This window comes from Pygocentrus nattereri, chromosome 7 (genome assembly GCF_015220715.1).
Source record: "Pygocentrus nattereri isolate fPygNat1 chromosome 7, fPygNat1.pri, whole genome shotgun sequence".
In the NCBI taxonomy this organism is placed as follows: domain Eukaryota; kingdom Metazoa; phylum Chordata; class Actinopteri; order Characiformes; family Serrasalmidae; genus Pygocentrus; species Pygocentrus nattereri.
In genome coordinates, this window is record NC_051217.1 from 3,645,773 (window position 1) to 3,660,623 (window position 14,851).

General features: G+C 39.3%; 1 protein-coding gene across 1 annotated transcript in view; it reads right to left on the bottom strand.

The window, feature by feature from the left end:
* Positions 1 to 14,851, bottom strand: part of cpne2 (copine II) — a 50,111-nt gene that overhangs the window by 11,532 nt on the left and 23,728 nt on the right. The window contains exons 11-14 of the mRNA XM_017691217.2: positions 8,787 to 8,920; positions 8,205 to 8,259; positions 7,612 to 7,663; positions 5,413 to 5,546 (exon numbers count right to left, since the gene is read on the bottom strand). Coding sequence (XP_017546706.1) covers positions 5,413 to 5,546; positions 7,612 to 7,663; positions 8,205 to 8,259; positions 8,787 to 8,920 — 375 coding nt within the window. The remainder of the gene's footprint in view (positions 1 to 5,412; positions 5,547 to 7,611; positions 7,664 to 8,204; positions 8,260 to 8,786; positions 8,921 to 14,851) is intronic.

Genomic DNA, 14,851 nt, shown 5'->3' on the forward strand with positions numbered 1-14,851 from the left:
ACCTCTGTGGCCAAATCTCAGCTGTTCTGAGACACTGCTGATTGGGTAGTCTCGTTGCTTTTGCCTCGCTGAATCTCATAAAACCCTTTCAACACAACCGAGGACTAGGTGTTCTCACGCTAGGTACAAACATGACAGATGCTGGTAATGAACCACAGGCTGGAGTCAACTTAGGGTAGCAACGGTTGCTAAGCAGTGATTGGAAGGCTGATGAAATAAGGCAGGGCTTGCTTGACAGGTTTTGGTTTTCATTGGCCATAATACACACGACAGCACTCACAGAAAACAAATCAAATTTCATAATAATACATAGTCCATTCCTATTTGACTGGGTAGATCTATAACCCCTAAATCTTATGAACTGTCTACATCATAATTGTATAAATCTCTCTCTTCCACTACTGGTCAGACAATCCAACTCACTCTCCATATTCAAGTCTAACCTGAAATCTTATCTTTTCGCACTTGCCTATAACCTCCCTCATGCCTTCAATGTCTGACCCTGTCATTATCCAGCATTTCTTCTATAAACTGGTCTGCCTCACCAAACTCATAACCTGCCCTCAGTCTGTTATGCTCTTTCATATGACCTCCTATATACTGCCTTGTCTTTTTGTTTGTATTATTGTGCTCTTGTTGTCTGTGTTAAGTGTGTTATCTATGTACTTTGAATTGTAAGCGTCCTTGATAAAACGCTATATAAAAATAAATAATTGTTATTATTATTATTATGAATGGATGTCAAAACCCTTCTGAGACTACTGCGGTGTTTTCATAGCTAGTTACCATTATGCTCTCATGCCCTGTGGATGGGGGCTTTGTCATCATGGTAGAGATCATCTAAACAGCCAGAATAACTTTGTATACAGTGAACTATTTGTTCTTTCTGGTTTCCACTTTTTGTTTCTTTATGTACCGGTTCCTCAAGTAAATGTACAGTAACCAGAACCCCTCAATATAGGGGTCAAGCACAGGGTTTAATTTGTGAATGATGAGGTGCGAAACACTGAGCAGTGATGGATCCAGCTGGCTAATGTGGCGGGGGGACATCCCATAACAACAAAAAAAAAAAAGTGGGGTTTTTCCATAGGATTAAACTTTGCAAGTAACATGGGTGTCACCAAGGCACTTAAGCATTAAACAAAAACTCTTGCATCATACAGATTCTAATGTGTGAGCGCTCAAAGTGGATTAATGTCCCAAGCAGTGGTAGTAGTGCAAATGAACAAAAATCACAGGTTAAAAAAAATATGTAACATTTGATATTGACAAATAAAAGGGTCCATTTAACTAATAACTAAACAAATTTTTCATATAACATACTGTATATAACCAAATAATATTATGTTGGACATAACTTATCAAAGCATGCTGTTATCTGTTACTTGATGCACTTTATGAACAGCTGCTCTACATATTTGCACATACGCACGTGTAACTTTAATTTTATTTCAACTTTCATACCGTACATTTTTACTTTTACTTTTTACTACTGTTTTTAGAGTCATTCTTATATTTTCTTTTTTTTTATTATTCTCTTAAGAGTATATTTGGTGAATGGAGGAACAGCAAAGTATGAATTTCATTGTACAGTGTAACTGCCTGTATCTGCTGTGCATATGACAATAAAACTCTTAAATCTTGAATCGTGAATTTCTTTCTGTTGTGGGTTCTGAGCTTTTGTGACATGTAGCAGATGCCTTCTAGTATGGTGATGTTACTACTTTAAGACTGAAATTCGAGGTTTGGCCCACCAATGAATTTGTGGCACCCATGAAAAATAAGAGTTCTGGCACTGGTACTACTCACAATCCAGAGGTTTAGCTGAGCATTAGTAAAATCTTTAACGGAATGAGGAATCACAGCAATATCAGTGCACTTGTGAGTGATAAACAGCATCAGTGTTGTTTCTATTGCTGTTTTTTTCCCTGCATGCCCAGTAGCAGGACTGTAGAACAAGGCAACACTGCGCACTAATTTTAGTTAACTTTACAACTTTTTTTTACAATATGTTGAGTGGTTTGCAAGAGGTGGATCCAGATCCACTAAAATAGGTGCAGGGTCCAATCTAAGAGGTGTTCAATACAGCTTGTTCTGTTTTAATTAAGTCCCTTCAAACAATCAGCCCTGTACTGTTTCCTTGGTGTGCGCCATACATACAGTCGCCACATGTGTAGAATATGATAAACCCATCGTTTTCCATCTCTGCAGACCAGTGACTATGGTTTTTGCACTGCTGAACTCACAAATGTGCATTGGCCTTTGTAATGGGGAGTTTATGCACTGCAGCCCTTCTATTCTTATGAGACAATCTGATCAAGTCCGGTGCTGACATTCCTCTTCTGTTTTTCTTTATATATCACTAATTCACAAGCATCATGCTCACTGAATATGTGCTTTCGACTGACATTTCCACCCCTATTTACTAATGTCCCTCCCACAGATCTTAATGCAGGTGTAATGGGGAGTTTAGTTACTGTTCTTACGAAAACTCTAACCAGTTGAGCAGTCTTTGTGACTGAAGCTTCTGACCTCCATGCTCCAATAATCACGCCTATTGATGTTAATCGCTTAATTAATGCACTACACCTGTCTAGAAATGAGCAGATCAGAGGGACAGTGAAGGTGGAGCAGTTTGGAGAAAAAGCCAGAGAGGCCAGGTTGAGATGGTTTGGACATGTGTTGAGGAGGAATAGTGGATGTATTGGTCATAGAATGTTGGGGATGGAGCTGCCGGGTAGAAGGAGAAGAGGTAGACCTCAGAGAAGGTTTATGAATGTAGTGAAGGTGGACATGGAGATGGTTGGTGTGAAAGTAGAGGAAGCAGTGGATAGGGCAAGATGGAGGCAGATGATCCGCTGTGGTGACCCCTAAAGGGAGCAGCCGAAAGAAGAAGAAGAAGAAGAAGAAGAAGAAGAAGACCTGTCTAGAAGCATCTGCACTCAATATTTCTTCACTCATTTATTTGGAATTTTATATATCACCTATCTGTAGATATCATGGGCGACAAATGTAATTGGACATAATCTTGTAGGCCATGTCACATACTTGGTATGTATCAGTCTTTTGCAACTGATTAACTACCTGAAGTCTGTAACCTACAGGCGTTACCAGATTCTGTAATACAGCCATTTCCAGTTAATGCCTGTTTTGGGGGCTTTTACCTTCAGTGTTCATGAACTGAAATTCATGCTTAATATGAATCTGGTAAGGTTGCTGACTTGGCCAGTGAAGCATATTCCACTTTTTGGTCCACATTGCTTTAATAGTTATTTGGGTCATTTGGGCCACATGTGGAATTATTTGAACCATAAACACTTCCTTAGCAAACTAAGATGACCTTTCCAGTCCACCAATGATTTAAACTGATAGTGATAGAAGTCTTGTGGTAAACCATCTAAGGTTTGGTTGACGTACTCTTCTCTTTATGGTAGTTTATAAAAGATCTTGGCTACCGCCACCTGCCTTGGACTAGCTGCCCACCCTACACTGATGTTTTCATAGACTCCTGGCTATTCCTACTACCAATACTACTGCTATTAATATTAGTAGTATAATCACTTGTAGGTAGTTTGACCAGAGGAGGATGGGTCCCCCCTGGTGAGCCTGGTTCCTCCCAAGGTTTCTTCCTCAGTTCTGAGGGAGTTTTTCCTTGCCACTGTTGCCCCTGGCTTGCCCGCCTGGGGGTTTTTTACATTTTTTACATTCTTGTTAAAACTTTGTCTTTTCTGGAATTCTGGGAAGCTGCTTTGTGACAACATCCGTTGTAAAAAGTGCTACAAATAAATTTGATTTGATTTGACTTTGATTCCTATGTGGTCGAGACATAAAACACACTTAAAATTAAAGCTGAAATTCTGTGCTCTAGTCACAGTCACTGTTTGCTAGACTATACTGTAAAAGCAAAGTAACCTGGAAGAAGAACCACATGGTGTGCTAGTTTAAAAATGAGTTTCTAAAATGAGACAATAACAGCAAAGCAGAAATAAATGATCATCAATAGGAAATGTAACACTGCAGGTTGACATCCCTGAAATTCCTCTTCTGTAGTATCTCTTACAGTTCTTCTGAGAGCCATGCTTTAAAATGGACACCCTCATGTATATATTACAGTGTACATTACTGACTTCCCCTATGAAAGCTCAAGCTGACAATGCATGCTTTTAGAAAGAGCCCACAGAACAAGCTGAATTTGACTAGCGTAACACTATGGGGCTATGCAGACCAACAGAGGCACATTGTTTTCATCAGCCTACTCTCGAAGGTTGCTTACACATTTCTGCAATGTTGTAGTCACCCAGCACATTGACGACCTTTCACAGGCCCGCTTGGCAGCATGTGGAGCAGTGCACAGAGGAGCACTGTTCCACTGGCAGGAGTGGATGGAAAGTGCTCTGAAGGGATTTATGTGAGATGGGTGTGGATCCATAGCACTGCTTTCTTATGTTCTTGTAAAGGGAGTGATTCTGCAGCTGAGATCAGAAAAACGCACCGGAACGCCATTAACCCAAAGCACACTCACACGCAGATACACACATACAAACACTAAACACATGCATACACATACTAAGCAGTGACCACCTTTCCATTCATGTAAATGAGTAACCATTAATGTCTTGCCTAGTACCTTTCCTTCTGCTCATAATAACTGATGACCTAGCCAACACTGTCAGATGTCAGCATTAAAATACCCGTTTAAAAAAAGAAACATTTCCATCCACGTGCTGAAATCCACGATACGGAAATTTTCCATTTACCATTTCAATACATAAAAGCACTTGGAGAATGCGTTTAGGAATTCCATCAATTTCTGTGTAATTAAATGGTTAAGAATGTAAACAAGGTCATTCATAGTGGTTTAAGGTGTGAGGTTCTACAGAATGAGAGGTTCTACAGAAACAAACAAAACAGAATTTTTCACTCTCTCCCAAAAAGCTGTTACACCAAATGGTTACGAAACAACCTCCACAACTTAAAATAGTTCAGATACAATAAAGGAAAGCTTTTTATTCATTTATTATTAAATATATGAATGGTAGAGAAGTACATGCAAGACCATGCAAGGAAAAAATGGTCCCCAAAGAAAACGTATTTTTCAGACCGAGTGCCGTCACATCAAGAACTTTGTCATTATCTACCTTACATATAAAAACGTGATATGTAGGTTAACTAATTGGCCGAATAGTAAAAATTGGCTATATTTGTGTTGTAGATATTGTGATAGCTGGTTCATATCACCACCACTGTAAAACAGAGTCAGTGCATTTCTCTACAATTAACCATTTCACTTTAAACCAGTCTGAATGACCTTGATTATATTTCAAAGGTTAAATTACATAGACATTTTTAAAAACTGGTAGAATTTCCCAAATTTCCCTTTAAACATGTGGGATGTGGCTGTGTTGCTCTCACCGCTGCCGTGTCCTGCTGCAGGGCCTGGGAGGCAAAACGGGCCACGTGGTTGATTATGGGGGCGAAGTTGGTGGGGCCGTAAAAGCGGATGTGAGGCAGGCAGTTTGAGTACGCCTGAACGATGCCCTCAACACCTGCACACAGCATACAAAAGCAGTCATTAACAACTATTAGTGCTACACATCCCAGACAGTAATTTTAGGGATTCACCACACAACATTTAAAGGAACAGTTTGACTAAAAAATTAAATCTACACAATTTGACTCTCCCTAAATGTAGCTGATCAGTCAAGACACATTTGGAGTCTGATCTTTGCTTCTTTGATTTTGCACTTTTTCTACAAAGGTAAAGTAGTTAACAATTAATTAAAGATTACATCCCACCAATTAGCACTGAGTAACCAGCATGACAATTAACTGAATGATTAAATACTACGACCTGGCCAGTATAAAATATGACTGATACTTATTTTAGGGAGCTAATATATTTGTGGACACAATTTAATGCAGAGCTGCACAGTGCTGTCAGATACACCTGCCAGTAGTTAAATTAGAATCGACAAATTTAATGGTCAGTTCTCAAATAAGCAGCGGAAAGAAATAACGCAATGTGAGAACAGGGCTGTCCTAATTAATTCTCCTCATAGAAGAATTTTTTCTATTGTTTTTGTGTTGTAACGTTTTCCTCATACTGGTTAGGTTTGGATACATTTTACATGTTTTGTTATTTTAACCAATGTGGTGTTTTATTTTCAGATTTACCAGGTTATCCGGTATAGAGGAAGTAAACAGGTGGTGGGAAAAAAAAAAAACACAACTGGCATACAAACAGGAAACCATTAAACCCCCAAAGTGAAATGTCTTCCAGAGGTGCCTCAAACAGCAGGGAGTTGTAAGGTCATTTCAAATAGACTTGATTTAAGATAAAATTGGGAAAAAGTAGTAAATTAATTTTTTACAGATAACAGTATATTATATTGAGGATGCAAAATAATATTGGAAGCAAATCAATATGGGCAGATAAGGTCTTAAAAATGATTGGCACTGATTTGATTTGACTGATACAGTATTTAAAACTGAAATTTAAAGATCTACTTATTGTACTCTGAAAGAGCAGAATGTTCAGGCGATGCTGGGCTACTGTGCTTACATATTGCATCTAATTTGTTTTACTATTTTTGTAAAGTGTTCTGTAATGTTTTCTGTAATGGTCATTCAGGCAGATTTAGCATTCTATAGTTTATAAATATTAATGCATCAGCATCAGTATTGGCGGGTATGAAAAATAGCATAACAGCATCAGGCAAAACTTCCCATATCTGTGCAATCTCATATTACAGAGTATATTATAGAAACAACATAAGCAAGTTTATTTGAAGTTACACAACTCTACGTTTGAATAAGAGCTCGAAGCAAGTGTGTGATGATTTAGTCAAGGCTAATTCCTTTGTTTTCGCTGCACAGGGAACACATCTGGGATTGAGAGAACGCATGACTGGGATTGAGTTTCCTCTTCAGAAGGTCAAATGCACGCTCAGTTGGGTTAAGGTCTGGTCATTGGATTGATCAGTCTAAAACCTTTCACTTTTCCCCCTGATTAATTCCTTTGCTGTGTTGGCAGTGTATTGTAGTCAGTGTCTTGCTGCATGATGAAGTTCCCCCAGTTAGACTGAATGCATTTCTCTGTAAATTGGCAGAATGTACAGTTCTAAATCAATTCTGCTGCTTCCATCATTAGTTACAACATCAATGAAGATTAATGACCCTATTCCAGAAGCAGCCATGACAAGCCCAAGCCATGACACTACCTCCACCATGCTGGACTGATGAATTTGTATGTTTTAGGCCAAATGCAGATTCTTTATTTCTCCAAATGTTAGCCTATCCATCCATCCATCACACCGGAGCACTATATTTCTTCTTTGAACAGTTTAAAACTATCAATCTAAATAGGCACAATTAGGCAACAAGAAATTCCTGTGAGTCATATGTTCCAATATTTTTGCTCACTTACTTAAAAATAGGTGCAAAAAGATGCCATGTTCTAAACTGTTTCTAGATTACATGTGGGGAATCTTGAATACATTTGATTTTTATTGCCTGCATATCACAAATATATTTCGCTTTATGCTGGAGAACTAGAGAACCCACTGAACCTGAAACACAAGGATATAACAGAGCACTTATGTGTGTTCTCACCTGCGCAGAATGGATTTGTGGGGTCAAAGTTGATAGCAAATTCATGAGAAACCTGTAATATTAGGGGACAAAACCAAAAACACTGAGACAGAGCGACAATAATAAACATTCCTAAAGCCTTTAATGGCTAATGTTTGATTAAAGATGTAATAAAACCCACTTTATTCCATACTGTGTCCACTCCTCTCCTACTCCTCTTTGATCCTAACTGACTCCTTTCCTTTTTTTAAAGGGTGAAGCTGTGCTGAAATCTAGAACTCTTCTCTAAAGGGTACTACACATTCCTCCTGTTTCTCTGCCTTCCTTTCCTCTCTCACTTGTCCTTTTTATCAGTCCAGTGCCATGGCAACCCAGATGGGATGACAGTTGCATAATCACTGAGATATGCATGTATTATATGTATTCAGCTCTCAATTTCTGCCTTTTCTGCCTTTCATAGTCACTCTTGCCTTTTTTACTTTGCTATCCTCGTCTCTTCAGCCTCCAAGGTGAATTACTGGTGCTCACATCTAAAGCTGCAAATTCTCTTTCACGCGGATACAAACACAGACGCACACACACACACACACACACACACACACACACTTCCTCACCTTCCAGTCAGGTGGGAGTTGAGCCCCAAATCCAAGTGCAGGAAACATTTTGTCTCTGTGGACAAGAAATAAAGAGACATGTGACCAATAATCTGAGAACAGTTTACAACTACACATATTCTTTATGAGCTAAAAGCAATTACTTATTTAATACTTGAAGGGAATTCCAGTGAAAATTCTGCGCAACTCAATGCTCTAGATAAACAGCCTTGTTCAGTGAGGTTTGTTGGTTCATCAGGGGCAGTGATAAGAAGCAGGGGTCACAATGTCTACAACGTAAATGTAGACATTTTATTTACTATCCAAAAACTACCAGTGAACTTATACGTGTCTTCTGAGTTTTCTATGCAATGTTGATGACATAAAAGTAAATCTGAAGAAAAAAAGTATTTCTATTTGCCTATTTCAACAACATTTACATAACATGTATTAGTTCCATAGTATTTACAGAATAATAGTAGTCACTGAATAATAGATATATTAATAACTCAACAAGCAAATGGTTTAAGGTGTTAACAGTACACATAAATAAAGGAACTACAGTGTGTTTGTAGTGCTAGTGTAAGCAACATAGCAGCTTACGAGTCATAGTCCTGTATGATTTGTCCCACGGCCCAGATGGCAGAGAGATACTCGTTGCTGCCCAGCGGGTTGATGTAGTGTAGAGAGGACGGCTCCCTAGGGTTCCCATTGGAGGCTGTGAAGTCAATGCCAACCTGGTGGGATGCACGCACACACATGTATGGACACAAACAAACACACACACACACACACAAATAATAGGCTGTATTTATCAGAGATCTCAGAGGAACAATAATCTAGGAAGCATTTTTGATTTTCATTAATACTATTATTTCACAATGAAAGAATTTCTAAGAATGCCTCCACATGCACACTGGGATTTGATGCTCTATTAACACTACTGTTCTGAGCGCTTTGGTAAACAAGGCCTACTATTAGGCAAAAATGTCAAACAAATCTTGCAGATGCCGTTTTCCTAAAAACTAGCTGCTAAAAAATATTATCCAACTTAGGCAGGACTGCTAAAAGAAAAGCAATACATAAATATAAACACATTAGGAACAACAAACTCAGCCACTTATGAGTTGATTCTGTGCAAATGGCATCACAATTTTTGAAGCACTTCTTACCCCCTGTGGAAATATTTCCACAGAACTAATAAAATCATTTCTGGCATAATGGGGCTTGTTTTTATAAGTTAGTCACATAAGTATTTTTTTTTTCATTCTTCAAAGGAAGCTATCAATCAAATGATTTCTGTTGTTTTGTAAAGCACTAGTTTGACATTCAATACCTTTATGCTCCTAACACAGCCGTCAGTAAATACACCCATTTACAGCACCTAACTGTCATTTTTGGTTTAACCCAAACTCACTTTTAGTTTGGAATTAAAAATGGCATTGTATTGGAAAACGTATCGCTCAGGAATTGGTATCAAATGAAAGGGTTTAATGTGTTAGTCATTTTATGTAACATTCTTTAGTGCAGCATTGCATCCCTCAGCCTAAATCATTTTTTATTTTTTTTTTATTGCTTTTTTACAGGTCTTACAACACAAATACAAAGAAAGAAAAAAAAAACATTAAAAATTACAACAATTACAAAGTACAGCCTTATAATCGTGAATCAATATGCAAATAAAATAATATGAAAGGAAAATAGAGAAATGAAAACAGTGAAACATAAATGTAAAATAAATAAATAAATAAATAAAGGGGGGGGGGGGGGCTTGGGACTATTGCATGTTCAAGAGGGGGGAGTACCAAAGTTGGACCTGAAAAAGGAGATGAAAGGTGACCAGCACCTATAAAAGTTGTCCACTGAACCCCTCAAACTAAACTTGATCTTCTCGAGGCGCAAAAAGGAAACAACATCTTTTAGCCAGAGGGAATGAGAGGGAGGAGAGCGAGACTTCCAGCTTATAAGAATTCTCCGCCTTGCCAATAACAGAGCAAAAGCTATTGATTCTAATTCTCGAGAATTCAACCGAGTACTGCCGATGTAAATACTAAAAATAGCTAGTAGAGGGCAGGGGCTCAGATGTTTATTAAAGACTGTTGAAAGTGTAGAGTACACAAAATCCCAGAATCTCCCCAGTTTGCGGCAAGACCAAAACATATGAGAGAGGGTTGCCGGGTCCTCGTCGCAGCGGGGACAGGTTGGCTTAACCTCCGGATAGATTTGTGCTAATTTAGCATTGCATAGATGAGCTCTATGAATAACTTTCAGTTGGATTATGTTTAGTCTTGCACAAGAGGATGAAGAGTTAACTCTAGCCAAAGCTTCAGTCCACCATCTCTCGTCCATCTCAAGTCCTAACTCCGCTTCCCATTTAGTCTTGGCATCAGGAATCTTTACTTTATGAAAAGACAAGATCTTATTATAAAAAATAGAAATAAGCTTTCCCTCAGTTTTTGCAGTAAAAAAGTCCTCCCATGGGAGAGCAGGGGGGCATTCCGGAAACATGGGAAAAAGGGATTGTGCACAGTGACGAATTTGGAAAAATCTAAAAAGGTCTGTTCTAGGAAGCCTAAATGTTGAGACTACTGAAGAGAAACTACAAAATGTTTCATCAAAGAGATCCTTAAAGGTGGTAATACCACTCCTCTCCCAGCTTATAAATCTAGAGTAGCCTAAATCATTTGACCGAATCCATGATTTTGCATACTTTCTATGGTTTTGTTAATCTATGTTCTCTAACTACAATACCCAGCATGCATTACGCAAAAATGTCACACATCCATTGGTGATAAAGAAATCCTGACTGCTAGCTTAGCCACAATGTGGAGACACATAACATAACTTCTCACCTTTAAATAAAATCATCAGAAAGGGGTCCTCCTAGCCTTGAAACTGGAAAATCTTGCTCTAGGGACTACTGTGGCACCACTGTATACAACATATACATTAATGGTTACCTTTTTCATTTTGACCTGAGTGAACTAAATGCAACTGAACTAATGATACCCAGCCCTACTGGCTATTGTCATACTGTATTGTCTCATACAACAGAAATAAAGAGAGAACTTTATCTGGCCATACTGTTTATTTGTATATTGATGTTATATTGTATTGTCAACAGATATATGGATATACTTCATTAATGCCCAAGGGGAAAGCAGCAGCAGCAATGCAGAACACAAAGTGCAGAATACAGGAACAAGGATCACACTACTAGATACTATTGCACATATTAGCCAGCGCTGCACTACTGAGCAAGCAATCGCAGCTGACTAGACCGGATTAGAACACAAACACACACAGCTGTTGACACACGGCAATGCTGTGCGAGTCTCTTTTGGTTTGAGATGGATCACACGCTCGCAGCTAGAGGCACTGTTGTCTTTGTTTGGGGAGGTTTACAAGTCAGAGCTGCTCAAGCTGAGCTTTGACAGCTCTATCCTCAGGCACTCGCAAACCCACAGCCCCACTGCCTGCTCGCCTGCCTGCCTACAACAAAGGTGTTTACCAACCCACGATGACTTCACTGCTAACCCGAGCTGTCACTATCCTCACTACATACACCTACTTACTATAGAACCATCCAGCCTGGGGCTCTACTGCTGCCCTGTTAGGTGAATGGAAGGGAGAAGAGGGAATAAGAGAGAGAGAGAGAGACAGAGAGAGAGAGAAAGCAGGGGGAGAGAGGCGAGAGTGAGAGAGGTAGAAAGAGAGAGAAAGAGAAAAGAAGGAAAGAGAAAAGAAGAAGTAAAGGGAGGAAGGAAGAGTAAGAGGGGGAGAGAAGGAGAAAGGCGTAAAAGAGAGTGAGAAACATAAAAGGAAAGCAGGGGGCGAGAGAGAGAGAGAGAGAGAGAGAGAGAGAGAGAGAGAGAGAGAGAGAGAGAGAGAAAGAAAGAGAGAAGGAGAGTGAAAAAACGGAAGGAAATAGGAAATGACAGAATGAGGGTACCATTTCATATGGCTGGCCTCACACAGCCTGCACTGGCCTAAGGGTGACCACTCCATGGCTGGACTGCTCAGTACATAAGAAGCAGCCATGACATGATCAGAATTAAGTCACAGAGCATGATACACATTAGACAAAGACTAGTGATGAATCAGATTACTGCTACGTGTTATAGACAAAAATCTCTTGAAAGTCTTGGTAATTGACCCCTAACATGCACAAGTTTAAAGGAATGGCTTAAATAATAGATTTCCATTACTTTTAAGCTACATTAGCCTCATAAAACCATTTTGAATATTTCAATATAACAGTGAAGACATCAAAGTTTCCACATGTAATTTTACAGTGACCCAAAACATGTTGAACAAATTGATATCCAATTATGAATTCTTTTAGAAATGAGACCCCCCCACCCCACCTCCCCACCCCCCGTCATGATGCAGCTTGACACTCACTCTTGATGTTCCCTCAAGCAGCTTCATGAGGAGCCAACTGAGATATTTTCCAACAGCACTGAAGATACATATGCTAAGATCATGGTGTTGCTGAAACCCACGTTGGAAACATTTCTTTTTTTTTTTTTTTTCATATTTTTAATTTATGTACGTTACTGTGTCACATTTTCAAACTTCTCCTTGTGACAGACTGGCATTATTTGTTGATTTAATTTTAATGTAGGATGATCACAAGTGTGCTGCTGATGGAATTGAACAAATCCAAGCATAGGCTGGAGGCACTAAGCCGAAGCGTGTTCATCTAACCAGCTCAAAATATCAACCACCTTTTTAAAAACAACAACAACTCCTGTTCATTGTCACTGCATTGATGCTTGCTTTATTCTAATGGTATCTAATGGAAAGGGGGGTCAAACTCAACCATTAAATAGGATATATTAAAAATCTCAACAAATCTGTGGGCCAGCTGTGTTTACATTTCATTTTTACTCAACATTCTGTCGTGGCGAAGCATCATTAAACGTCCCCAAAAAATATAGTACATTTTTTAGAACTGCTCATTCGCTTGAACTGGACACCTGGCATCCTTTTTTGTTGTTTTGTTTTTCTGGTGCAGTCCTATAGATTGTTGTTGAGGAGGGGGTGGGAGCACATATTACATTACAGTGCATGGGGGGAACTGTAGTCACGTTCATAGTGAAATGGGCTAATATTAAAAGAAAATAATAATAATTTTATGGGCTGAAAAAAATCTTTTTAAGAACAGTTGGTGAATGAGGCCCATTGATTTCAGTGCATGAGGCCCATTGATTTCAGTGCATGAGGCCCATTGATTTCAGTGCATGAGGCCCATTGATTTCATGATAGTCCCCATAGAAAACTTTTTTTTTTTTTTTTTTTTACAGATTTACCACTATTTTACCATCATCACCATTACATATAAAAACTCAGAAGACGTGTAGGTTCACTGGTGGTTTTGAATAGCAAATGAAATTGAGTTGTAGACATTGTGACCTCTGGTTTCTTTCACTACCACTGTAAAGTATGTTTCTCTACAGTGAATCATTGCACATCAAACCACTCTGAATGACTTTAATTACATCTCAACCACTGAATTACGCAGATTCTAGGACTGAGATTGAGAATCACTGTTATTTCTTGGCACAGCACTCGTGCCAGTGGAAGAACTTGTTATGCAGTTTGTTCCCTTAATATTGTCTAACTGGAACTTGCATTGTGCTAAACAGCAGAGCTTTACAATGCCTGATCGGTCAACTTTCTCAATTACAGCACCTACTTCACGCAGTTCAATCTCTTCTTCTCATTGTTTGTATAACAGAAAACGAACTGTCTACTGCCTAAACACTTCCCTTCCCCTATTCTTCTCCCAAGACCTGGTTACCCACTGCCAACCCCCAGTCCATCCAGTGCTGCTGGTTAACAGCTGTACAGCACATTTATGCATTATTAATGCAGGCAGAACATGTATACACCATGGGAAATCAAATGGCCTCCATTTAATCCAGCATAAGACTGACTGAACGCTGCGGCCCAAAAGATATTTTTTCAAATGAACTAACTGCAAGTACTTCTTGCAATACTCCCTCTCTCTCCCTCTCCCTCTCTCTCTGACAAAGAAGCAGATTAGGGGAGCTGTGGAGAAGGGATTTGAGGACTGAGTTTCACACATGTGAATATCTATCCCTGACTTATTAAAGGCGGGAAATAAATCCGCGAGGCAGAAGCGGCTGCTGGAGTAATCATGGATTTAGGTTACACGTTTTTTTTTCCCTTTTTCAGACACCCTTCCTGGTGGCATTCCTACTTTGAGCCTGGGATCTGCACACAGAATTTCAATTCCTTCTCCAAATAAAGAGTGCAGCACAGCAGCGGACATAAACGCAAGCTGTTATCGGAGTCATGGGCCAGCGTAGCCTTCAAAACGCAGCCGAGAAGGTTGGTAAACTTCAGAAGAAAACAACAATGCATCTACAGAATATGTGCATCTTAAGAGATGGCATACGATGAAGGCGCCTCAAATTGTTTTCCTCCAAGCCTCCAGTACATCAGTTCTTTCACTGTCTCTCACGGCACTCTGAGCGCAGAATGCTGTCACTATAGCAACCCATGCGTTTCACTCATTTTCTGTGCCATTTCTTCCCAGTGACTGAGTTACGTGAAGAAAAAAAAGACCATATACAGATGCTCTTTATTGAGACGCAGCGCAGATAGAAGCCTCAGTAGCTCACCCGTCGCACCTTTAA